This window comes from Tetrao urogallus (genome assembly GCF_951394365.1).
Source record: "Tetrao urogallus genome assembly, chromosome: Z".
NCBI lineage: Eukaryota > Metazoa > Chordata > Aves > Galliformes > Phasianidae > Tetrao > Tetrao urogallus.
This window is the reverse complement of record NC_136816.1, coordinates 63,238,769-63,264,635: the sequence shown is the minus strand read 5'-3', so window position 1 is coordinate 63,264,635 and position 25,867 is coordinate 63,238,769. Positions and strand designations below refer to the sequence as shown.

The 25,867-nt window shown below is 41.4% G+C and overlaps 1 protein-coding gene across 1 annotated transcript in view; it reads left to right on the top strand.

Annotated features, from left to right (window-relative positions):
* Positions 1–11,535, top strand: part of EGFLAM (EGF like, fibronectin type III and laminin G domains) — a gene marked incomplete at both ends in the record, with an annotated part of 54,583 nt that extends 43,048 nt beyond the window's left edge. The window contains 7 exons of the mRNA XM_079548313.1: positions 1,889–2,069; positions 3,983–4,006; positions 5,886–5,964; positions 7,147–7,290; positions 9,773–9,856; positions 10,878–10,981; positions 11,381–11,535. Coding sequence (XP_079404439.1) covers positions 1,889–2,069; positions 3,983–4,006; positions 5,886–5,964; positions 7,147–7,290; positions 9,773–9,856; positions 10,878–10,981; positions 11,381–11,535 — 771 coding nt within the window. The remainder of the gene's footprint in view (positions 1–1,888; positions 2,070–3,982; positions 4,007–5,885; positions 5,965–7,146; positions 7,291–9,772; positions 9,857–10,877; positions 10,982–11,380) is intronic.
* Positions 11,536–25,867: the final 14,332 nt, after the last annotated feature.

Here is a 25,867-nt window from a genome sequence, read left to right as displayed (position 1 = left end):
CAGAATTGCAGGATCAGAAGGGACCTCTAGAGATCATTGAGTCCAACTCCCATGGGGAATATCTTTTTCATTGTTGGCAAACTGTACATGACATTCTACATTTGCATAGGTGTAATCCTCTTCTGGAAAAGAGATACACATTAATATAACATTCTGAATAAGTACTTAAATGGGATTTCAGGTTGAAGTAATATGTGATCTAGCTTAAGCATATCTAAAATAATTTGGATAATGCCCAAAAATTGGCCTTCAGTTCTCAGTATTTAAAATGAGTAAATATTTGCATCAACTTTAATTAACAAATATAAAGCCCTGGCAATGCATGTCATAATAATTAATCAAGGACAGAAGAATAATTTCAATGGTTAATGGTTTCATCCAATGATCAAGATCTACCATTTTTCAGTATCTGTGTCAGTTATTTAGTGGAAAACATGAAATACAAGAGAACTGAAGGAATCAGTAATAGTGGTGAGAACAGGTCAGTTGCACGAATATGTTTGGGAAGGTGAATTGACAAACATTGTGTGATTTGAACAACCAGATAGGGAGCAAAGAACATAGATCACACTTGCATGGTGGGGGACTGTACCCTAGAGTACAGAGGCATTGATGTTTTAGAAATGTGGAGTATTCACTGTTATTTTTCTGGTGTAGCAAGAGCATAGATGGGAAGTCAGGGAAAAGTACTGTCAGCCTCTCAGGCCCTGGAGACTAGCTGTGTTCACACATAGCAGAATTTTGAAGAATGGAATAGAAATAAAGCTGCAAACATCCCTAAGCACTGGAAATAGGTATAGGAAGGGCCTAAGATCTCAGTCTACTTAGAGGACTCAGCTATGGCTAAGGAATTGACTTTGTTGTAATCTGCTAATTTCTGTATGAGTATGAGATTTCTTCCAAATGATGCAGGAAAAGGCACAATGTGAAACAAGGACTGGAAACTGAAGACAATCTAAATGCAGAAATAACATACACATTGTAAGAGTGGGAGCGTGTTAACTTCTGGCACAATGCAGCTGGAAGTTAAAGAAGCTGGAAGGGTAATGGGCTCTTCACTGGTCGTTACTCATGACAGGACTACTGTTGAAGTTGTTCAGCGCTGTCTCAGAGGATAAGGTCTTCATGCAATTCCCCCTTTCCTAAGATATATTGTCTGAGTTAATTGTAATTTGAGTTAATAGTTAAAATGCTCACTTCTGACCTTGTTTGTGGAAATAGATTTCATATCTTGATGTAGCTGAGGTCAGGAGTTGAATGCACAGATGTAACCTGTGATGTCAGCTGAAATTATAGAAATGTCAGTTTAACTGGAGAACATATGTTACTGACACATTGGGAAAATCCCAGCATTTAACAATTCTCCTTGGTTTGTACACAGACTGTTTTGTTAGGTCATTGTGTTTATCTTCTGTTCTTAACTCAAGCTTCTTTCCAGCAAGATTTGCTAGAAAGCAATAGAAAACATGAAAAACAAGTTGTTCTACATAGTGTTCCTGTTGTCAGCACTGGTCTCTTGGGGGATTCCTGATCTCAGAGACATTTTTTCTGAGCAGTGCTCATCTGATTTTCCAGTCATGGCTCAGTATTTGGAGAACAGATCAGTAAATCCCACACTGCTTCTCTCCATATAGGGGTTGCCTAGTTCTCTGCCATGAAACACAAAAGAAATTTATCTTCAACAGGTCAAAGTGAGCAATAGAATTTGTTGGACCAGTTCCTGGAAAACACTTTGATCCCAAGAAACAGATTGTTGGCCATATTTCAAGGATTACCTTTCTCTGAAGTCTTACAGAGAAGTCTTCTGACTAGCAGTGCAACATGAAAAGCCTTTAAGACTTTAATAAGCATTTTTTTCTTCCTCCATTTCTTTCTTTTTAACCTCTAGATTATCTTGAATGACCGAACAATTGATGTGAAACAGGATTTCACTTTTGGAGTCAACCTAGTAAATGCTGCCCACTCCTGTGTGGGCTCTCCATGTGCAAATGGAGGCAGCTGTGTTCCCAAGAAGGACAGCTATGAATGTGACTGTCCCCTGGGATTTGATGGACAGCATTGCCAGAAAGGTAATAATGGCTGCATCTCAGTCGAGAATTGTTTGCAAAAACAGGGAGAGATTTAACACCTACAATTGTTGCACACATTTCTTGAAATAGAAATCCTGGAGGACAGGGCTCACTTTGCATTCATGCACGTTCTGTGTACTCAGGGAAGAATTCATTTTGTTATTTAGGAACATCATAACTGTTATTCCAGCAAGGAACAATAATTCATAGACAGCAGCCCGCTATCTGATCGCTTGCAGTGCTCAGCATTGAATACTTCATATATCTCCCACCTCCCTGGTTACACAGACTATATAAAGGGGCAGTTCCTGCCAGTGTCCTTCAGCCAGGGATTATTTTACATTCTGAAGCATGAGGATGGATAACCCTTGTAATTTAATCCTCCCCAGTACTAATGACAAACTCTGCTCTCATATTCAGAAAAGACTAATCCTTTTATAGACATTACTACTCAGCAGTTTCAACATCTGCACAGATCCTGCCTCAGTATAGCAATGGAGACCACCAAGGAGGAGAGCCTGCCTAGGCACATGTAGTTTTTTTTTCCTCAGAGCCACTGCAGTATTTCACTTCTCAGACTCAGGAAAACGTCCACATTGCATGAAAAACCCTGAATAAAGGAATAAATGTGATTCCACTAGGTGGAGGTATTTCCCTTCCATCAGAATTGTCTTGAAAAATCCCTAAGGAAATGCTTTCCTGTGTAATAGCAAACTAAGTTAAAAAGAGCTGAGTGACATTATTGTCTTCACCCACTCTTTCATTTATCACAGGCATAAACATCAAAGTAAAAAATAGTTGCTTTGGTTAAATCATGATGAATAGATTGACCTTTTCTTCCACAGAAAGACAATGTCTTAGAACAAAAACATTTATTAAAAAACAATGCAAGAAACCCCTTCGCTTACGTTATTGCGGTCTAGCTAATAGCAGGAGCAGCGTCATTTATCCCAGCTTCTCAGTGGGGAGGAGGAAGAATTGTGATTTTGCCGAGTGCTGCGCTCCTGGCATCAAGATGGTATCTGCAGCAGACCCAGGTCTCCAGAGTGAGCTAAGGCAAGAGAATGGCTTGCAGCTGGGACATGTGTTCATGGATGTGCAGAGAGTGCAGAAAGCCCTCCTCCTGCACCTCTATCCAGAGCAACCCTTATGAACTCAGTGTAAATTTCTCAGAATTACCATTACCAGTATCTCGTCAGTAGGCTGTAGATAAAGCTGAAGCAGCATGCATATGCATGGACACTACTATTTCAGCACAGGGCTTTGGTTAGTGCACTCAGCCCCTGCAAGAAAGGCTGGCAGCGCAGACTCTATCCTGCTTGCTGTAACTCCAGGCACTGAAAAAACAAAGTGCTTGTGTGGTACTGTGCCTCCTTCTCCATAGTGATATACATACTTTGAAAAACTCAAATGGTTTTGATATGAGATGCAAGTTGGATGCTGTAGTGGATCATTGACTGAGAATTCAATAGAGCATTACCGGGATATTACTGCGATTTATATTTTCTGTCCAAGCTGTGATAAGTATTAAAGTTATTTATACTTGCAAAATTGAAGAGAACAGTGAATTGTCACTATGCTCTGTGTAGAGTTGATCCCTGCATAAGCCATGGGGAGTTGCTAATACTTGAAAACAGCAGAGAAATTTGGTGCTTGTCCTATCTAACTGCATCTTTATGTGTCTTGAACTGGCAGGCAAATATGTATAGTTGAGGTAAAACACTCATGTGTGCTGCCTTCATAGGTGATTATACTTGCATATGCAAACGGGAAGTGGGTATCATGCCTGTGCACGAAAGGTGGGCATGAAAGTAGATGACCACTGAATGGGAGAAAATTATGCCATAGAAAAATAAAACCAGAATGTTCTTGTTTTGTTTTGTTTTGTTTTGTTTTTTGCTTACTCACTGCAGAGTGTGGAAATTACTGCCTCAACAGTAAGTACTGCAAATGATATGAAAACTTCTTTGTCAATATGTGCCTGTGTCTGCTTTAGCAAGCTGAATGCCGGATTGCCATTAAGTCTGGCAATTTTCTGTCAATAAGCCAAAACATTTTCTAGCATTATACTGTACTTCCTTCAGCCTTGTCCTGTTGACATTTGAAACTGTATCCAGAGCACCTGCCGAGTGCAGTGTGGTGGCTGCAGAGCTGGTCCCTGCATTTGCAAAGCAGTAGAGACAGCAGGTGCTTTGCAGCTCTAGGTGCTCCCTTATGCTGCGCTGTAGTTGTTCAGACTTCACTCCTGCTTGAGAGCTCTGGTGCCAACCAACAGCATAGTGATGAGCTGGGAGTGAAGGTGTTTGTTATGACATCTTGTTCATCCTACTCCCTTCCATTTGCAAAGATCTTGCATGAATCAAAGTACTGCTTAACTTCACATGTTTTTCTGCAGTTACATACTGTGCAACAGGAGAAGAGCATAGTGAAGAGCAAGAAGAGATAAACATCCACAAGGCTTTACTCTGTAGAGGAAACCCGAGTGAGATCAAGGGCTGTGCATGGCACTAGCCCCTTCTCCTGCTGAAGGCAGAAGCAGCAAGGCGGTAGGACCAGCACAGAATAGAGTAGAGGGAGAAGGGCTCCTGACACCCTTTGCAGTCTTCCAGCATGGTCAGAGGCTGTCCAGTGCAGAAAGACCAAGTGGGCAGCATCTGAATGTGCATAACACATTTCTCATGTCTTCCAACAGTTCTGGCAGGCTGCAGGCTGTAGCGGTTTCTTTAGACACATTAGGCAGCTTTCCTGATTTCGCTAAGGATGGAAACAGACATTTGTCACTACCTAAAATTCTCACCCTTTGCAACCAAGAGCTCAATTTTTTATTGCTGTTGTTGGCTGCCAGACTACAGCAATTGCTTTGTGTCACAGTGAACTTTTAAAGCCCAGTCAGACTCAGTTCTGTACAAAGAGAGTGTGCATCCATGCTCTGAAAAGTGAGCAATTTATATGGATGGGATTAGGAATGGATTGAGGGGATTAGTTCTCAAGAGGAAAATAGGATGAAGTTAGCTATTTTATTGATTTTATGAAATTGTTTTATATTTATGCGACAGGCAGTCACGAGAACTCAGCAGCTAGCTATAGGCTGCTCACTCAAAATAAAGTCTTCTCAAGGCAGTGCTCACACTTGCCGCACACTCTGTGTCATGGATGTTCAAGGATTTGCATCACAAATCAAAGTTTTCCCAATGGGAAGCTCCATCTCCAGCACTGGTTATGGTGCATGCTGACCTTGCAGCAAGGACTGGGACTGCACAACACAGCTGTGCTATGGGCTGTCCCTGGTGAGGTGTTGTGGGAGCATCAGTGAGCAACACATACTCACCCCTCCTAGACAGCACTGCTGTGCATGCTGATTGCATCAGTTGAGAGGCTTTGTACATTCTGTCAGCAGCCTTTGGAATAGTGTCATTTGCTTTCAGGAGGCATAAAATGATGAAAGGCAGCTTGGATGTCCTCCCAGAACTATACTTTTTCTGCGCTGCTGTTAGAGGTGCTAGGGCCACCATGGAGGAATGTCATAACAGGGAGTGAAAAAAAAACTGCCACATTTTCCCAGTACTTCATCTTTTCCTACAGTGATGTTTATGGTGGAGTAATACATTAGGCCCTTGGCATGAAGTCAGTACTTTGACCTGCGTCAGCTACTACTCTTGCATTTACATAGAAACTAGCAGTGCCTTTTTGGAAGCCATTGTGAGCAAGTTCAGCTGGGTTCTGGGCCACCTGTTGATGTGGAAGTAAGTCAACAAAACAGTCTCTCGTTCCTTCCTTTCGACAGCTAACACGCATCTTATTTTTAATACATTTCAGCCATTACAGAAGCAATTGAAATCCCACAATTCATTGGTCGTAGTTACCTCATATATGATAATCCAGACATCCTGAAAAGGTAATGTATCTCCTGTGACCATAAGTGATCATACTGGTTGTTTACTATTATAATATTGGAATACTCACATAGGAGGTTGTTATTTATCTGAGCATTTTAAGCTACATTTCTCAATTTCTAAATTTTTGGAAAAAATATATTTTCTGTTAATATGCTTATGAATCAAATTGCTGTAACAGTTAAGGATCTTGCAAACTTCAAAGAAGTGATATTCATGGCATATGTCTTACATGGAGAAGGGCTGGTTTCACTTTCCAAGAACAGACAGCAGACATATAATAAAGATCCCACATCCACAGACAAAGGATTTAAACTCTTACTCTAGATAGAATTTAGATCCTTAAACTTCTTCCTTCCTTCCTTCCTTCCTTCCTTCCTTCCTTCCTTCCTTCCTTCCTTCCTTCCTTCCTTCCTTCCTTCCTTCCTTCCTTCCTTCCTTCCTTCCTTCCTTCCTTCCTTCCTTCCTTCCTTCCTTCCTTCCTTCCTTCCTTCCTTCCTTCCTTCCTTCCTTCCTTCCTTCCTTCCTTCCTTCCTTCCTTCCTTCCTTCCTTCCTTCCTTCCTTCCTTCCTTCCTTCCTTCCTTCCTTCCTTCCTTTCCTTTCCTTTCCTTTCTTTCCTTTCCTTCCTTTCCTTCCTTTCCTTCCTTTCTTTCCTTTCCTTTCTTTCCTTTTCTTTCTTTCTTTCTTTCTTTCTTTCTTTTCTTCCTTTTCCTTTTCCTTTTTTTTTCCTGCTCTCTACCCTAAAAGATGCTCAGTCTGCAAAATTTATTTCAGCAAATACTTGCCTGTATTTCAGCCATTGGCTGGGGGGAGGCTTCCCAAATATTCTCACTTGCAGCTCAGTACCTCTCACCCACCAGTTTGCTAAACTTATTAGACCTTCTCAAAGTTTGCTTGTTAGAGTGCAGCTCACATGATGTGGGGACAGAAAGTATTTTCTCTTCTTTGTGTAGTATAAATTAGTGTTTGGGATTCTGGAGAACCAAGCTCAATTCCTTCACCCCAAAATGTTGGAAACGGGCCTGTGAACCACAGTGTCTCATAAATCATTACATGGGCAAGTTACTAAACAGAAATGAGCAAGATCAGTGAAGAAGGAATACTGTATTGTCTTTTAGGTCTGTTTGAAAGAGGACTGTACTATTCAATGTTTACTATTATTTTCTTATTTTACATTAAACAGGGTATCAGGATCAAGAACAAACGTTTTCATGAGGTTTAAAACCACCATGAAGGAAGGTCTTTTGATGTGGAGAGGAGACAGTCCTATGCGACCTAATAGTGATTTCGTTTCTCTTGGCCTTCAAGAAGGAGCATTAATATTCAGGTAAACTATCACTTCCTTGTTTTTTTTGGCAGACAATGCACTTCATGCTCAAAAGAATCTCCACTGCATATCCAGCGCACTTGTCCTTTGGTACACTGTGGGACAATTCAGATTTCAAGATTTGTTCAAAGATAGTCCAGTTCTTGTCTAGGCCAGCTTCACAGCAGTCATTCTTCCTCTCTTCCTACCCTTTCTTAGAGCATCATCTTTTAAGTATTGAAAGTCATCCTGTGGTGGTAAAAGTAATGTAACTCCCCCCCCATATCTGTTGAAGTATTTGCTATTTCAATTAAGTAGAAAGATGCAGGGCTTGCAAACAAAACAGGTCAAAGAAACAAACCCTTGCTAGTGCCTGTGCTTACAGTAGACTCAGTCTTCATCAGACTCTTTGTAACTGACAATACCGACAAAACCACTTGTTTAAGAATTGAGTAATATTATCATCAAAAAGCTGAAACCAGGGAGTACTGGGAATTGACTGAAGATGTCTGCTGGCTCTTCAGAATTACTTTCTCCCCCACAGACACTTAGGCAGACTCAGTGCAAGTTTGTGCATGGCGCTTTTTGTGACTCCTGCTTTTGAAAGCTGCATCATTCCACGTGAACCACTTTAAGATTGTGTAAGACAAATACTGAAACAGAAAACTACAAATTTCATTGTTGTTATGGATTATTATGAAGGACTGTTGATTAAATTACAAATATTTTGTTAACTATTTAACCTAATTTGGAACTACCTTTTACTTGACTTCCCTGGTTGTTCTTCACAACCACAGATACACAAACACAGATGCGTATTTCTATTTAAATTAATTTATTTAAAGATATTATCTTGTGGTTTCCTGTGGTTAACCATTTAATAACTCTTAGCTACCTCATTGTTTAATAAATTAGGAATTGAATCTGCAGAAGTGGTGCATTTTATGTCTTTGGGAGAGCCTGTCTTTCCAAGATGCTGGTTAGTAAGTGGCCGATCTGTTATGCCTGTTTTCTCAGCACAGCGTAAAGAAACACAAAGGTTTTACACTGAAGCTATTGTTTTGTTTTGTTTTACTGAGACAACTGTACTTATACATTTAGGAAAGATTAAAATTAAGATCTCAGATTGAAATTCACGCAAACCATCACTGCATAATTAAAGTGAGCACTGGAGATGATGAGAGGACAAATGTATAAAAAATGTATCATCTTTCACAGCAAGTAAGCCTCATTCTACTCTTGAAAAGAGCAGCTCATGACAGATTAGGTCAGAAGAAAATCATAGGCTTCATTCGGTAAGAAAGCACAAAGTTAGATATCTGTGTTCTGGTTTGAAATTCAAATAATCTTTTTTTTTCCCCACCCAAAAGGGATGGGTTCCCTGTTCAGTGCTGTAAACTCTCTCTGTTCTTCTGTGTTTCAGTAGGTTATACCTCTGTTTCAGAGAATCTCTGTTCATCAGGGATATGAATCTCATTTTGTAACTAAGAGTATAACACTGAGTTATAAAGCTGAGCTTAGCAACAGCTGTATCTTCCTGCAGCACTCCTCCTCTGTCTGCAGGATGAGAGGAGATACTTGCTTGAGACACACTCAAGTCTTTGTGAGTAGTCAAATTTAGGTTGACTGCTTTGCTGTGGGCAGTGCTTGGCATAATACTCTTTTCTCAAGTGCTTAACTCTGGCCTTGAACTTCGTTCCAGGATCAATCTTATCTGAATATTTAATGATGTTGGCTTTAGCCTCCCGAGTCAATACAGGCAGAAGGCCATTGATCAGCAGCTGGGGGTCAGACTATTCAGGCAGCAGAACACCCGCTCAGTGCTGCATCATCACCTCCGTACATGAAAGTAGGTTTAGGTATTTGGAGCTGAGAAATTAAGATGCTTTAAGTGTAAATATGATGGCAATATCTGCTGAGTAATTTCACTAGCAGCAAATGCAAAGAAATACTCAGAGCTGCAAGTGAAACAGAGAAGTTCATTAGCATCTCTACCTTTACATCAGTAGGCTTCACCTTTTCTAGCATGACAGGACTCAACCTTCCCTATAATTCAGATGATTTGTGAGCCTGCTGTAAGCTGCATGTTTTATTGTATGGTAATAGTTTATCAGCCACGTGTGCATCCTCCCATTCATCTCTGCTCTTAGGCCAAAGTTCTGTAGATCACTGACCATTGCAGCCTCCTGGTGCTCAGAGGAGCTGCCATGCAGAAGCCCTCTCCTTGCCTCCTGGGCTGCTGGTGTTGGTATCCTCTCTCATCTGAGACAGGTTAGGAGCAAATTTTTTATATTATTCTATGATCTTGACTTTGCAAAAAAACTACATCTCTCCTGGCGTTTGAAGGAAGCTACTGACACACTCCAAAATCTAAGGAAGGAGGCTCTGGGAGCTGAGCAGGTGCATGAGGCACAGAGCAAGGGTATTCTGTCATAATGACAGGAAGCCAGTCCTCGTGGAGGAAGCAGTAACGTTTTACATTTTGTTTTTTTTTTCATTTCAGCTACAACTTAGGCAGTGGCGTTGCTTCCATAGTGGTGAATGGCTCCTTCGGCGATGGCCGATGGCACCGGGTCAAGGCTGTTAGGTGAGTGGCTGCGTGCTGCCACAGAGGCCCTGGGAGACTTCCTGCCATGGGGCTGCCATCTGGGTGTGAGCCACTGCACCCTGTGCTCTCTCAACACTTCTTAGCTAAGCTGTGAGCAGTTTGGCTGTAGCAGAAGGGCATACGTGGAGATCTTTGTACAAGAGGTGGCAGTGCCAGCTCCGAGACCAGCACAGCCTCAGGCAGTCTGCTCCCCAGTGGTGACAGGCTCTCTCTTCAGCTCATGCCATATGGGTTTCTTGCATCTCTCTTTCATGTCTGCATTTTGAAATTCCCCAGTGAGCTCTTTGTGGGCTGGCACAATGTCTGGAGCACGGACCATGTATGCCTACTTTTTCTGTCTGAGGGAGGCGCAGACATCTCACAGTGTATATATAACTCGTATTTATAGCTCATTACCTCATGGGAAGCCATCAGGCCCAGCAGAAAAAGCACACATCTCTCGCCTCATGAGATGTCGGCTCCGTGGAAGTCACAGAACAATGTTAGTATATTTTGTTACCAAAGTGAGGAGTAAGGCCTCCCAAGTGGCTCCTCTGTCGGTCAGGTTACTGACCGTCTGTAAGATGGAAGCAGCCTAAGAGCTCAAGCAAGAAAGAAGTCTTTTGAGTATGTAATGGGCCTTCCAAAAATATCTTGGATTATCATTTCCCCTTCTTCTTGTCTAAGCTTCTGCAGTTTAGTTTTATGTATCTGATTTTAAAATGCCTGTCAGCACATGTCCATTCTCCCCTCCTCCTGAGCTGTGCAATTAACTTCTCCAGTCTGTTTTTCCCCTAGAAATGTGTCCCCGTAATTGCATGTCCATGGAAAACATAATCCCAAAGGGTCAGGATCGATGCAGCCCAATGCTACCTGTGGGGCACCCAGAATCCACTCCCTTGTGGATGGATGTTGAGTTCAGAATTTGGGTTGTCCTGGCCTCCTGGATGGAGGAGATGCTGCTGCTCCCCCTGCTTGGATGTAAGCTGGATACATGAGAGCTGCTTGCTTTGCATTTCAGAGATGGGCAGTCTGGCAAGGTAACTGTGGACGATTATGGAGCCAGGACTGGTAAATCCCCTGGAAAAATGAGGCAGCTAAACATCAATGGAGATCTCTATGTAGGTGAGTGATCATCATTTGTGTTCAGCACATGGCTGTGTTTTCCTGCTTGTGAGGACAGCCGCAAGCCAATGCATCCTAGTCCCATTTTCCATAAGGTGAAGGCTCCATGCCTTGGCCTTTGGTCCTCCTCTGGCTTCTGGGGGAGACCTCACCAGGGAATACTGCTGTAGGAGAGGGGATAAGCACCAAAGGTTACACTGCAGTACACCAGGAGATAATTAAGGGAAAAACACTGTGTTACTGGGAGCCTAGGCACCAAGCTTTCTCAGAGCTAACTAGTGCTACAGTTTCTGCAATAATCAGAATCCTATTTCACTCTCTTCTGTTTATCCCCTTCGACTGTCCAAAGCTAGTTCTAAAAACAGAATACATATATTAAAATTCACCTCTTTCCCACAGGAGGCATGAAGGAGATAGCCCTGCACACCAACAGGCAGTACCTGCGGGGGCTGGTGGGCTGCATCTCACACCTCACACTGTCAACTGACTATCATATCTCTCTGGTGGAGGATGCAGCCGATGGGAAGAACATCAACACCTGTGGGACTAAGTGACAAGAGAAGAGCCCGGGTGGTGAGGACCCGTCCTGTGCTTGTGTGTGCAGCTGAAAGCCATCTTGCTGCAGCCCTCCACAGCTGGACCACAGTTGCCATCCGGGAAGATGACAGAGCCAAAGGGGATACCCTAAAAAACATTTTCCCTCTCCTTTCCTCAGCAGACCAGACCAAACTGAATATTTTGTATAGGAGCCATCCCTTTTCCCCCTGCGTGTCTAGTGAGTGCTAAAGATCGTGTGTTGGTGCAAACAGCAAAGAATTCTGTGATGTTGTAAGTAGCTCAGTGGCTGTGTTGTGGTCCGTAGGTGTCTTTTTTATGTCAAAAAGAGCAGTCATTAAACACCTGCATTCATTCCATCTTGCAGTGGTACAACAACTATGTTGTGCAACAGAAACACAAGCAGAAATGTATCTATGCATTCAAATGTATGTGTCTGTATAAGTAGTTCTTATTGCTCTCTGATTTAGCTAAATTATGTTTCACCTCTGTAAATAATGCCTGCAGTAGTTGGTTAAAAATATTGTTGTTTGTTGAGGAGAAAGTTCTTAAAGTCTACTTTTTTTACTACAAGCAACAAAAATCAATGGACCGATTTTGTAGAAGTAATTTTATACTTTGATATTTTTTATAGCAGCAGCAGACCTGCTTATGTGGTATAACTTTTAACATTTAAGTGTACTATACATTTAGCTCTTTGCACACTTTCCAAAAAAACAGCAAAGTGACCTGTGGTTTCAGTTGGTTATACAGAAGGATCGATATTATACAGTTTTTGTTGGGGATATTTGTGAACTATAATCAGCTTGAAATCTTTTTTTGTTCTGTTTTGTTTTGTAAATTTTGACAGCTTAAAATTGTACATTATGAAGTTTTTCTGCCTATCCAGATTAAAAGTTTAGGAGAAAAAAGATCAAACTCTTCCTGCTGTCTTGTTTTGAAGCATAATTTTTGATCCTAAAAAATGACAAAAAGGAATCTGCAAGAGACCTCAGTAGGTCACAATCCTCTTAAAATAAAATAATTTCTAGGCACTGGACCAACACTTGTGCAACCTTGATTGCCAAACTGTAATTTAAGAAGGCCAACTGAGTGCTGTCGAGACAGTAAGGAAACATTCCAAAATTTCATAGTTCAGAAATTTTGGGTTCTCTTAACTCTTTAGCTGAAGAGGAGCCCCAAGATGTCAGGGGGCAGAGGTATGAGAGATGCACGAAGTTCCCTGCTGGCTCCTCTTAGTTGTACTGTGTTGAAATGATGCAATGTGGCGAGGGCAACGGGCAGCCAGGTCTTTTGGCTGCTTTTTACTGTGCCCAAGATACTCCTTGTAATGTTCCTGAGACTTGTCCCATATAAACCTGTCCTTGAGCAGCTGAGCTGCAGAATGGAGAGAACAAATAGTAGTTGGTTCTAGATCTGAGTGTGTGGAATAGCTGCCCAGGAGACCCCAGTCATTCTGCATGCTGAAACAGAGACTCTGATTGCTAAAACATATAATTCATAATTAGCATATTCACCTGTGTTCCCCTGTTCAAAACACACTGCAGAAAAACTGCAGAGGAAATAGGCGGATGGCAGAGGGGCACACACAGCTTTCCGCCCAGAAGGAACAAAGGTTTTCACATTTGAGGATCCCCACAGGGAAACAGAAGCCTGTATATGGTCAGCAAAAATCAGGATAATGCACGAACTAAGTGTCACCGAAGTGTATGACAGGACGTCTTTAAACTGAAAGTAAAAGGAATTTGATGCAATAGGATTTAAAAGAGAAATTTGAAATTGAGTGAAAAGGAAAATCTGTGGAGACAGCAGGCTTGCCAGCCGCTGGAGAGGAAAGAGCTGTGTTTTATGTGCATTGGGGTTTTCCCAAGCAGCAGTGACCTGACCATCCTGGCAAAGGGCAGCAAGATTTGGCCACACCCCCTGTCCTGGAGAATGGTGTGTTGACAGCATCACTCTGCTCTGCCACGTGTGCCCCTCAATCCCTTTTCACTTTTGCCATAGGAGAGCAGCTCCAAGGCAGACATCTGGCGTGTGAGGCGTCCATTTTGAGATAATTTGTTGCAGGTATAGAATGCTAGGTACAAGGCAGCGCTTGTCAGAACAAAAGCTGCTCTTAAAAAGTGAGAAGGGGGAGTGGGTAGGAAATATTTCTGGTGTTGTGGGGAAGGAAAAGCAGCAAACTACAACTCTCTAAATGCCTCTTTTCAACTGCATGTATCACTGCATGGGAATATGGCACTAGCAGCAGCACCCCACCACAGCAGAGAGCAAAGCATGGGCAATACAGCTGTGCAGCATCACGAGGAGTGTGTGTGAGGGTGCAGATAGCACAGATGCTGTGATGTTTGGTTCCTCTTAAGAAAAAAAAGATCCTTTCTGAGTTCTCTTATAGAGTGTCTGAAAAGCTTCCAGGTGGGGAGCATCCCTGCTCACACATTTGCAGTCTCCTTGGTGAAGTTTGGCGATTCTCCCAGGCTTGATTTGGGAACAGGAGCTTCTGCTCAGTGGGCTGAGCATAAAGCAGGCGGCAGGACCATGGGAACATCTGACCTGGCATGGGGACTCGGTACCTGGGGCATGGACTCCAACCTCTTTGCTGGCCTGGACCACACTGAGTGAAGAGAAATCATCACAGGCTGCATGAACAAAAGTTGCTCTGAAAGTAATGCCTTCTATTTATTTCCGCGGAAACTGCAATTGATAAGGCATACACAATAAGAATGTTTGATAGAGCAAACTCTCAGCTACAAAGCACTATTTTGCAACAGTCACCATCATTAGCTATGCACTTTTGCTAGGGATGAACAAGAACCTGCATGTCACACATAAAAATCTGTACTGGCAGAGTTGACCCACTGTTGCTGACGCCACTGCTGAAATGCACCATCCACTGCCTCACTGTGCTTATGTCCACTGACTGATCTCCATAAATGATACACAGGCTTCACTGAATGTCAGTGGTGCCATTTTTTTCACATGGAGGAACTCAACGACACACCTTTGTGTCAGACACACTTCCATGTCAGATGCCATTCTATCTGCCCCTCTGCTGCCATCTGTCACATGGCAACAACATGTAATGAAATACTGGTGGGAAAGTTTAGCCACTGCTGCCGTAACACTGATATGGCACTGATTCTGATACTTCTGACATCATGGGCCAATATTATTAAACAGGAGGCGTTACTTTCAGAGCAGCCCTCATAAAATATATATGTATTATGTATACAAGAAATTAAACATTTAATCTTTCATGCCTTTTATTTAAAAAAAAAAACAAACAACAAAAACACAGAACTAGTGGGATATGTTGCCCTGTTTTTGTGAAGTTAATGCATCAATCCCTGGTTCCATGGCAGTGCCTGCAGATCTTAGTGAGCTCTCAGACTTTTATCAGATATTTTTGATGAAATTTTACTATTCCCAAGCATCATCCTTGAAAATAGTTGGTCACAAATGTACACACTACCAGAAAGTGATGACATGAATAAAGTGTAACTGTGAAGGGAGGGATGTTCTTCTCTGTAAGATGAGGCTTATGAAAGAGGCCTGGTCGGATTTTTTAGTTGAGTATCTGATCACAACTCTTTGCACTCCATTTGAAGATTCCCAGGTCATGTATTTATGCTGACTGAAGATGGAGTTGCAAGCAGACCAAAAAATGAGGATTTTTTTCCAGCAATCTTGAAGCATGTTCTCAAATTCCTTTATCAAAAAGGGGAAGCATAGCAGTGTATTTTCTGCTGCTTACAGGACTGTGTTCAGCCAATGAACCAAAATGCACACAACTTTTTGCTGTAAGTTGGGCTGCATGAGACATGTGGGCAGTGGATTGGAGATGTCTGGACTGGGGAGGTGTGGACAGTGCATGGCAGTGTACTTTGTCCTGTTCTCCTAGGATCTGGCCCAGGTGTGCTGCTCACTCACTGAAGCCATTTGTTAACCACATTACATATCATCCAGTATGTATCAGAAGCTTGGCATAACTGCAGCACGATCAGCCATTGACAGTCAGGTCTCATATATATATGTGCTATGGAGGAGAGAGACTGCCCAACCTGTGGTCACCATTCCCTAGTACTGACTTTCTACAAGCCAAAAACCAGGCTTCTGAATCTGGGGCTTTTTCACATGCACTGTAACTCCCAAAGTCCGTGGGACTGGTGTGCTGCTGTTTGGTGGGTTTTATCACTGTTCTGCATTGCATTTCAAGTTCTCACTGCAGAGGTGGATCTAGGGGACAGCAGGAACAAAATCCAGGGATGAAATCTCTACCTGGGCCATTGCTGTTCCCTCCTGCAAGGTCCTCCTGCAAGGACCTGCTGGGCTGGCAGGGAAACCGGTGTCCATGGTGCTCCACATTGTTTGCAGCAGGTCAACAGGGAGCATGCAGTTAAGTAAACTACAGAAAAAAGATTAAAACTGCTAAAAAGAGGCCATTGAAATGCAGCTAGCATTACTGGGTCTTTCTGCCTCTTTGAGTGAAATCCTCTTCCTAAACCTAATCTCAGGTCTTGGTTTTCTTCTTAGTTTTCCATGTTCATCCTGAAAGACACTCTTGCTGCAAGCATTGGGTGGGATGAGGCAGGCTCTGTGCTGAGCTGCGGAATCCAGGGGACAGTCAGGAAAAAAGTAGATGGTGTTATCCCAAGAGAAAGATCCCCAGTGGGGCAGAGGCCATGTTTTTGGGAGCTGCTGCTTGCCTGCCTAATGCCCTGCCAAAGGCAGAGGGCCTGGTTTAAACTCATCTCAGGCCAACTCTGCAAGGACCAGCTGCTGGGGTACTGGCAGGTAGGTCTGCTTGGGTCATCCTAGGGCAAAATAAGGAAAAATGTAAAACAAAAAAAGATGAAATGAAAAGCGATGGCAGAGGAAACTGAAGCCAGACCTAGCGGTGATGCCTACTGTAGGCAAAGCCTTATGTTGGCAGCAGTGTGTTTTTGGCAGCAAAAAGTAAAGAAGACCAGGGACTCTTCTTTATCCCAGTTTCTAAACTTGTCTCTGGGGAGCCAGGAGGTGATCAGGAGGAGGTTGCTGGAGGTGGTTGTCCTGGGACCCGGTGCATTATCTTGCCAGAAGAGCCTGCTGAATTTTCATCACACAGGTTCTGCTTCTGGGAAAACCTTTTAAAGCAGAGGCCAAAACATTGCCGAATTCTACTCACAGAGAGCAGCAATCCCATCTCAACAGTGAGTCACTTCTGGTTTTAGAAGTTTACTGTGGAGGGGGCGGCTCTCCCACTTGCTCTGTTCTTTTCCATGGTGTGGCGCAAAGTGGGTCTTTGTCCCCACAGTGGGGCTGAGACTTCTATACCTGGGCTCAACAAGTGCCAGCAGCACCGGGGCCTGCTGCATCCTGCAGCCTCACCAGGCTGTGGGCATCAAAAGCCCTCAGCAGTGCTCCTGCACAGCCCGGTGAGGACTCTGCGCGGACCGTGTTGTTAGGAGCTGAGACTGGACGGGATCTATCTGCAAAATAACAAAAATATCACCTCTTCAGTCCCCTTTTTGCCCCTTCTGTTCTGCCAGCTCCAAATCGCCCGCTACGGAGACTGCCAGGCAGCACTGTGGGCTGAGTGTCCCCGTTTCTCTTGAATTTTCCCTCACTGTCAGAGCATTATTCTTTGTTTATTGTGTGCAGGACAAAGACGACGTTGTTCCTCTCCTCCCCCTGTCTTTTTTAAGCTTCCTTCAGTCTTCCTCTCTAAGGGAACACCAATGCTGTTCTCCCTGCACCAGCCCCACCGGTTGCATTTTCCTGCACCACACGTGACGGCGAGACGCCAGGAGTGGGAGTGGGGACGTTGTGAAGGTCACCGTGGGGCAGACAGCCACAAAAACTGTGACTGGGTGGAAGAAAAGGGACAACAGAACTTAAGGCTGGCTCACAACTCAGCGGCTTTCCACCCTTTTTTTTTTTTTTTTTTTTTTTTTTTTGCAGATTTGCAAGTAGTTTTCAGTGGCAACAGCAGCAGCTTTTGTGATAACTTTTTGTGGACATTAGATTTTCCCTCACTTTTCCTATTTTTTGAAGATACAGTGAGAAAATTTAATATTTTCTTCACTATTCATTTTGCTTCCATTTTTTTTGACCTCAATACACCTTTTGAAGTTGGCACCAACAAAGCAGAATTCAAAAATGAAATAGCCAATTATCAAGGTTTCATTTGAACTACCACAATACTGCTTTTTTTAGAACTAGCAAGTGGCACACACACAGGGATGCTGCAACCTTTATTCATGTAATGCAACAGGAAATGCAGGGAAACACTGGATGCAAATGCTACAGGCAGTGATGTGTTAGAAGCAGATAGCACTGACAGACCAGAGAAAATAAAGTTAGGCAGCAGAAAATGATGCATGCAGATATGAGGCCAGAAAACACTGGCAGCATAAAGCCCTCTCTGCGCCCATGTACTCATGGTGAGGAACAGAAAATCCCAATCCTCATCACTACCCAACCTTAGAACTTGGTCAGGCTACTGTTACAACTTAAATTGTTCAGAAGGCCCTAACACCCTAACATAACTTGAACCTCACACTCCTTTTGGGTATATGATTTTAATTTTTTTTTTAATTTTTTATTTTTAATAATTAAAAAAGTGCCTGTACTAATGGTTCCCAGTTATCAAATGCACTCAGAATGAAAAGTTCCAGATCACAACTTGCTTGAGGTATTTTTTTCCATAGTAATGTATGTTGTAAATGCAGCACAAAAAGGTGCTGTCAGTAACTGATTTCTGCATTCACTTAGCAACTAGGAAACAAGCACGCACCTAGAGGTGAATCCTTGCAATGAGAGGACTTGCCACATGCATGTTAAGATGCACTACTGGGATTTCTGCCTCATCAGAGCTTCAAGTAATAGAGAAGGACTACTGCTGATTATGGGGAGATCAGAGACTACCTTGTGTCTTCAAGGGCCTGTACTCTCGGCTGCTCCTCTCTGGTCACTGCAGTGGTAGAGATCAGCAGGATAGCTGGTCTGCAACACTTATATATCGTATGCTGTGTTATAGCACTTGTCTATCTGCACAGTACTAAGCCAGTGGGTCACTCATTGGTCCAGGTGCTGTAGTTAAATCACAGAATCATAGAATCTCCAAGTTTGGAAAAGACTTGCAAGATCATCCAGTCCAAATGTTCACCTGCAACCAATATTTCCCACTAAACCATGTCACTTAGTACAAAATCTGAACATTTCTTGAACACTTCCAAGGACAGTGACTCAACCATCTTTGTGGGTAGCTCATTCCAGCCTCTGTCAGAGATTCTTCCTAGCATCCAATCTGAATCTCCTTGACATGTCTTAAGGCCATTCCCTTTAGATCAATCACTAGTACACCAGAGAAGAGGCCAACTTCTACATCGCTACAGAGAGCAATAAGGTCTCTCCTGAGCCTCCTCTCCTCCAGTCTAAACAATCGCAGTTTCCTCAGCTGTGCTTAGAAGCAGATCAGAGAGTACTTGCATTACTCTACTGATCAAGAAGCCAAGGCAGTGCTTGCCAGATCCTGAGGTTATTTATTCTGGCACAAAGTTAAAATAACTCTGTTTACACTGGAGCATGTGCAGAATTTAACTCTTATTTAAGAATAAACATGCAAGCAAAGAATATCAAAACATGTAAGAGCGTAAGAAAATATATTTATTAAATTCCATGGCAATACTATGGCAAAATTGTTAAATACATGCATATTTTTAGACACACAAGCAATATAACAGGAATTACAACAGCCAAGCAAACTAGTTTTAAAACATTTGCAAAGTTGGTGTCTCAGGTTAGTCTCACGTGTCATCTAGCTCACCGGAATATTATTTCCCCATCGTGATCCCATGCTTCCATTTTCAAGCATGCATGGTTAATTGCTAAGCCAATAAATTTTCTCATTGATACACACTGTTGAATCACTATTTTACTTGGTATACTACAACTTTGTTAAAGTGCTGTACGATTATTTTAAATTTTGAAAATCTTTTTTGAGTAACAGATTTGGAAGCTGGAGAACTTCGGTATCATTCAGCAATAGAGCTACGTCAAATGACTGGTTAGGTTTAGCGCATTAGGATGACTGTTTTAACAGTATGATTTATTGATTTATTCTCAGGACTAATTTTATAGATGAACATTTCAAATTGGCAAACAATATTTCACTATTATTTAACAGAAGTCCATAAAATATTTGTAAAAATAGAACACAAAACCATCTCTAAAAAAATTACTTATGCTGTAAAAAGACGGTATAAAAAGATCTAAAAAAAACCCAAAACATTGAACCATTGAACCTGTTCACAGTATATATTTTAAAAGTAACAGCATTAGAATACAACAAATTTTTGGGTGACTTGCATGACTCCACCAGTTCTGCTGTTTTTTGTGCCACAGCTGGACTGAAGTTCAAACTACCATTATCATCAGGTAGGGTTTCAGATGAGAGTTACCTTCTTTTCTGGCCATCTGACAGGCTACAAACCTTACAGTATTGTTTACCCTAAGCCACTTTAAATCACATTAAAGAAACAATGTCATGGTGAAGTTTAAGGACTGTTTTGTATCTGTATTTGTTTTGCTACTAAAAGGCGTGAGACTTTACAAGCATCTGTTTTACTCTGCCCACTTGGAGCTTTTTGAATTTTTATCATCCCAACTAAAGAAAATGAAAACCTTCAATTTTTATGCATTCTCTGGTTAAACTTTACTCTCTGGGCACTACGATTTGCAAGTTGCAAAATGTGTGGCTGGCAGAGTGCTCGTGGAAGCTGTCTTCAGCAGCCTGCTTTCCAGTAACACCAGCTGAAGAGCAAATTTGGGACTGTTCAAAATCCTCCCTACATATGCTGTTAAGGAACACAATAAAAGATGAGGATGCTAATTGCTCTGGCTCACCATGGCATCACCCAGACACAAGGAGAAGGTGAGACTGGCAAGGGATTAACTCAATCCCTTGCAGCACCCTACTCACTGACCAGCTCACTGGTGAAGCTCAGTCCTCACATATTTTCTGGAGAGTTTTTTTGTTGAAAAAGTGAGAGAAGTTGATAGACATTTTTGTGGGGGTGTGGGGGGGGGAGGAAGCATTGTTATGCACACTGGGACAACTTGTAAAGTTATGGAAAACCCTGCCAATATAATTTGAGGTTTGTTTGCATAATGTGCAAAAAGGAAATAAACACTATCATAGAAAGACTGGGGAAAATCCAGAGTTATATAAATGATGGAGGAGGGGAAAAAAACTGTTATGGAAGAAACTGTTTTCCAGCTTCTATGAAGATATTTAAAAATTTAGGAGAGGCATGAGGAAATGAGCTTTTAAACACTCCAGTGTTCCTCAATCTCTGTATGCAACATTTGGGGTCGAAGAATGTCCTCCCCGGCTTGCTAATGCCAATTCAAAGAAGAATCCAACAACAAATCTGCAGATGTGCTGACAGCATCTCTAAACATCAGTCACGCAGGTCACTGCCAAATGCACAGCAGCACGAACTCTGCAGAGGATGCTGGGAGGAGTGCAGATGGCAGCCAATTTCCCCTTTGAGAAAATGCACTCCTAAGGCATATAGTCAAGGACAGGGCTCTCAAAAACCATGCTTTGGGAATCGTAGGCCAATACACACCTAGGTACATAATGCTGCTATCACACATTTGCATGAAAAGTTAGGACCTTACTTAGCGTTAAAAATTCTGATGCCATTGGATTTGAAGCCTTCAAAGCCTATGGCAGAGCAAAGCATGCTATTTACAGGGGAAGTCTTTGATAGATTTATGGTACAGAGACTTGTTAGCAACTTGATTCTTGAAATATTACATTTTCTTCCTGCATATTTCAAATTCTTTTACTGTATTTTTATCTACTTCTAGGTACAAATACGCTATTTACAAAGAAATTATTGTCTAAAAATAGAGGATACAATTTCTCGTCACCTTTTAATAGTGATATTCAAATATCTTCTCCCTCCAACAAATCCAGTTACCCTCAATTTTGCTACCATTTATGTTCAATCGAGTGTGGAGGACACTATAAGAGACAATATCACTGCCTTCAGCTCTAACTTTATTCTGTTGGACTTGTCAAAAACAAAAAAGGAGAGAAGAGACTTTTGTGTGCCCCCTCAGAGCAGCCTGAAACTTGAGTTGAGCAGAAGCACCCTGATGCCCTGTGCCCAGCAAAAGAAAGTTCTGGTCCCCCTCGTAAATCAAATGTGAAAAAAATGTGTTGCATTTGCCAATTGTGTTGTGATGGATTAAATGCCTGCTGATTTCCTTTGAGAAACAATTTAACCATGAAAGCAGCAACTATGGACAATAGAGTCAGCAAGAACAGCAAATACCACTGATTAGGTCCTAAGTCTGCATTTGCAGCCTCCACATAGCTGGGGAGATAATTCACTGCCCATCTGTAATATTAGCTTACTGTTTTGTTGAAATATTTACTAGTAGTTCTGTGAGGTATATCACATTCAAATTTACAACTCCAGAATTTAACACACAAAATCAAGATCCCAAGTATACTCCTGTATGTCAGTCAGAACAACAAAAATAATGAACAAGTCAAACAGAAGAGTGCATGATGTTACATCAGACATGACCAATGTTCCATGCATCAAATGAACAGTACTAAAAATCATAACAAAAAACAAACCCAATTGTCACATATTACAGTCATGGCTCAAAATAAAAAGCAGCAACACTGGTGACTTGCTTCAGAAAGAAACAGCTTGACATTGGCACCCTACATCTCTGGACATTGATTCAACCAGAGGACTGAAGCACTGAGTTAGGAGTGTTTTGGACAAAAGCTCTTCTACTTGGAACCCTTCTGGAATTTTTTTCTTTTCCCTTTTTACATTTTTTATTCTAGGAAAAAAAAACAACCAAAAATTCAAAAGAATTAAAACAAAATAGATGTTCAATAAAGGAAAAAGATCTTTCAGAAAATGATGAAAATGCATTACATTTAGTTTCTTAACACATCTTTCAAAAACAACAAGAAGGGGTTTCACTTACATCTAATTTGACCACACAGACTCACTGGGAAGCCCAAAGGCACAAGTACAAGGAGTCTGATCTCCTTTGAACCCCAAAGTTTCAGTCTTACAATTGACATCAATACATCCAGAGGTTAAACAGCACCATGCTTTGAAAGTGCTTTTGGTATGAATGACTTTCTTAAAAATGCTTCATTGGTTTAACAAATCACTTGGGCTCAAAAAGCAAGTCTACTCTTACTGCCAAGGGGGTACACCAAGGGGTGTGGGTGTCTTCGCATGGACACTAAATAAGCACATATTCTCTCATTAATACGGTATTTGGATTTGCTGCAGAAGATTTAAGACAGATATTGGAAAGGAGTCCTCGCTGGTAGTGTACAGATGAAGCCTCTCTGCAGGGCTATAAACCAAGATTAAAGATATAGTAAGCCACTGTTCTTAATGGGACTCTTCTGCCTACATACTGGGAATCGGGACACAAATCAAAGTTAAAAAAAATTAAAAATAGCAATGGATAATTAAGTGAGAGTGCTATGGTTCATTAAAGACAGCCCTATGTTAAGGGAACTCTCTACCACCTAACCATGGTGAAATAAAGGATTTTGCCTTTACTGAAAATTAAGAGCAACATGAAAGAGAATTTGACTATGTGATACTTATGTTGAACTGATTCTCCTCGAGAGCACTGCAAAAGATGCTAGGTTGCTCCCTGTGAGCTTTGAGCACTCTCTGCTCACCCTGGCTTCCAGTCCGCCAAGTTAAAAACCACAACTTCGGTTTGGTGTTGCTTCTTGCAAAATGCAATCATAAGAAAGCACTATTATTCTCTGAGATCAGCAATTCCCCTACAGAGTTTTCCTTTTTCCTATGGATCTTCATATAACAGTAATTGCTCCTCTGTGTTGAGAAACTGCTCCACTAAACAAAAATGTAATAAACCACACTACCCATGCCTTCTGTTCTAAACATCTTCTGCTTTCAGTTAAAAGCATAGTCTAAAATTTATTAGAACAAAATGCATTAGAAAACAAAAAAAATAACGTTAGAGTGAAAAAAAAAAAACAGGCTTTAAATAAGGTACTGTGAGCTTTGGAATAGAAAGAAAATACTGCTACTATTAGGACATAATTGCTGCCTCTCTATCAAGCACAAAGAGTAGAGCTGCTTCCTTTTATGTATTAATTTAGCGTACTGAATAACAAGCAGTAATACGTTAGGCATGAAATGCTCTCTTGTAGGGATGCCTGTGGACGGATGGACACCAGCTATTCACACTGCCTTACTTTTCATTTGCAGCCCTGTTCATTTCAAAATTCATCCTCTAGAGCAGAACCTGATCTGCACTTTCCATTCTTCAGACAGACCATGTATTCTGTCAGGCCCACAAACACATCTAAACTTACTGTCTTTACATTTCACTCTTCCAGAAGGCATATACAGTTGTTAGTGATGATGATTTGGAAGCTTCTTAGTGTTTTGCCTTTAGTGTTCTGTCTGTTTCGAAATCCCTCTGTGTTTTCATTCTACGGAGATGGCAGAGACATGTCAGTATCTGAAACTGCAGCACCCATTGCAGTGACTAGGTTTAACCTAATGCTTGGTTTTACTTTGATGGCCAGGTTTGTGGTTCGGTAGACCAAACATCTGCTAAGCTTAGCCACCCTTCTGGTCTGTTCTCACACCATTATAGCTAAAAACTTAGTCAATCCAGCCTCCTTATCTGTTAGACATCTCAGATTGAAATCTATTCATTCATCTTATTTTCAAATGCCACAAGCTGGTTCAGGAAATTGAAATCTACGCTAAGATTTGTTTATGACTTTATGAAATCCCTTTTTGATCAAGTGCTTAAAGATCTGACCTCTCTTCACTGTGTTTTACAATACGGAACAGGTAAATTAGAAAGCACTTTGTATTGTAAGCTAGTGAAACTCAGTGTGCTGAAGTTGGAAATTTGCACAGAGAAATACTACAATTACAGTTGCCTATAGATGCATACATGAAAAAAAAAAAATCAAAGACGATTGTTCTGAAAACTTCTTTAAGCATACAAATTTACATCATTTAAGATATCTTTGCATCACATGTCTAGTAAAGGAGAGGTAGAACTAGTGGCCTTAAAACCTCTTAAGGTTTCTGCCACTGCAGAAATCCCCCTTTGCACTCCTAGATAGGATGTGTAGGAAAAGGTCCTGTCGGGTGGACAATGTGGAGAACAGCCAGGCAGCAGGTAGCAACACTAACATAATGAAGACCATCCAAAGAGAAATTTGTTCTCACAGAGCTGTAGTACTACATCTGATTTCTGGTGCCAAATGGCTTGGACAACTAGTGTTAGTGGTCAGAGATTTCCCCATGGCTTACATTGCTGCATAATGCAAAGACTCCTGAATACTGTGGGGGAACTGAATAGAGTATGAGTTGAGGCAGGAGGTCTGGAGCTCAAACTATAAAATACAAAATGCATTAGTGCAATACATCAAGAAATATAACTCCTTAACAGAAGGACAGAAAAAGTATAGAGTATTCTATGGTTGTTTTTTTTTGTTGTTTGCTTGTTTTTTTGTTTTTTTTTTTTTGTTGTTTGTTTGTTTTTGTCTTGTGGGTTTTTTTTTTTTGTTTTGTTTTTTTTTGTTTTTTAAACTTCATGCAGTTCTTGTTGAGGTTTAAATCAGTGTTACACTTTTTTTTCCCAAGTTTGTACCCCTGAGTCAAACACTGAATAAACATTGTACAGTAGGTACAGAAACTAGTGTCTAGTTAAGAAGCAACAGCTTTGAACGGCCATTGCTTCAAAAGTGTTAAACAGTAACATATGGGAGAAAAGTAGAACTTTGATTTGTTGTTAGTTCATCATTAGGTAAAAGATCTCAAGAGTTTCCAACCATATCCTTATAAAACATTAGGCTGAAGTTTTCAGTAAATGAAATCTTCAAGTGAGCGTATCTGTTGGGACTACATCATTTGAGTATGCATGGTTGAGAACAACTACAACAAAGCAAAGCAATCTTTCCAAGTTGTGAGTTGTATGAGATCACACTAGCCTTCAAACACTGTCTGAAGGTAAGCAGAGCTCTCTGACTATATTTATCAGGAGATCTAAACTCAATACCGCTTATATCCAATATATTTTACTACAGTAATAACTAGATTGCTATAATTCTGGCCTCAGCCTCTATTAAAATGGAACATCAACACTTTCATTAACTTAAACATGGTAACATTCAGCTTACTAGAACCTCTGCTGACTGTCTCCAAGAATAATGCATGCTTTTTGTACTTTTTTCATCCTGTTTCATCAGGAATAAGAGCTTATTTAGAAAGCAGGTTCAGGTGCAAT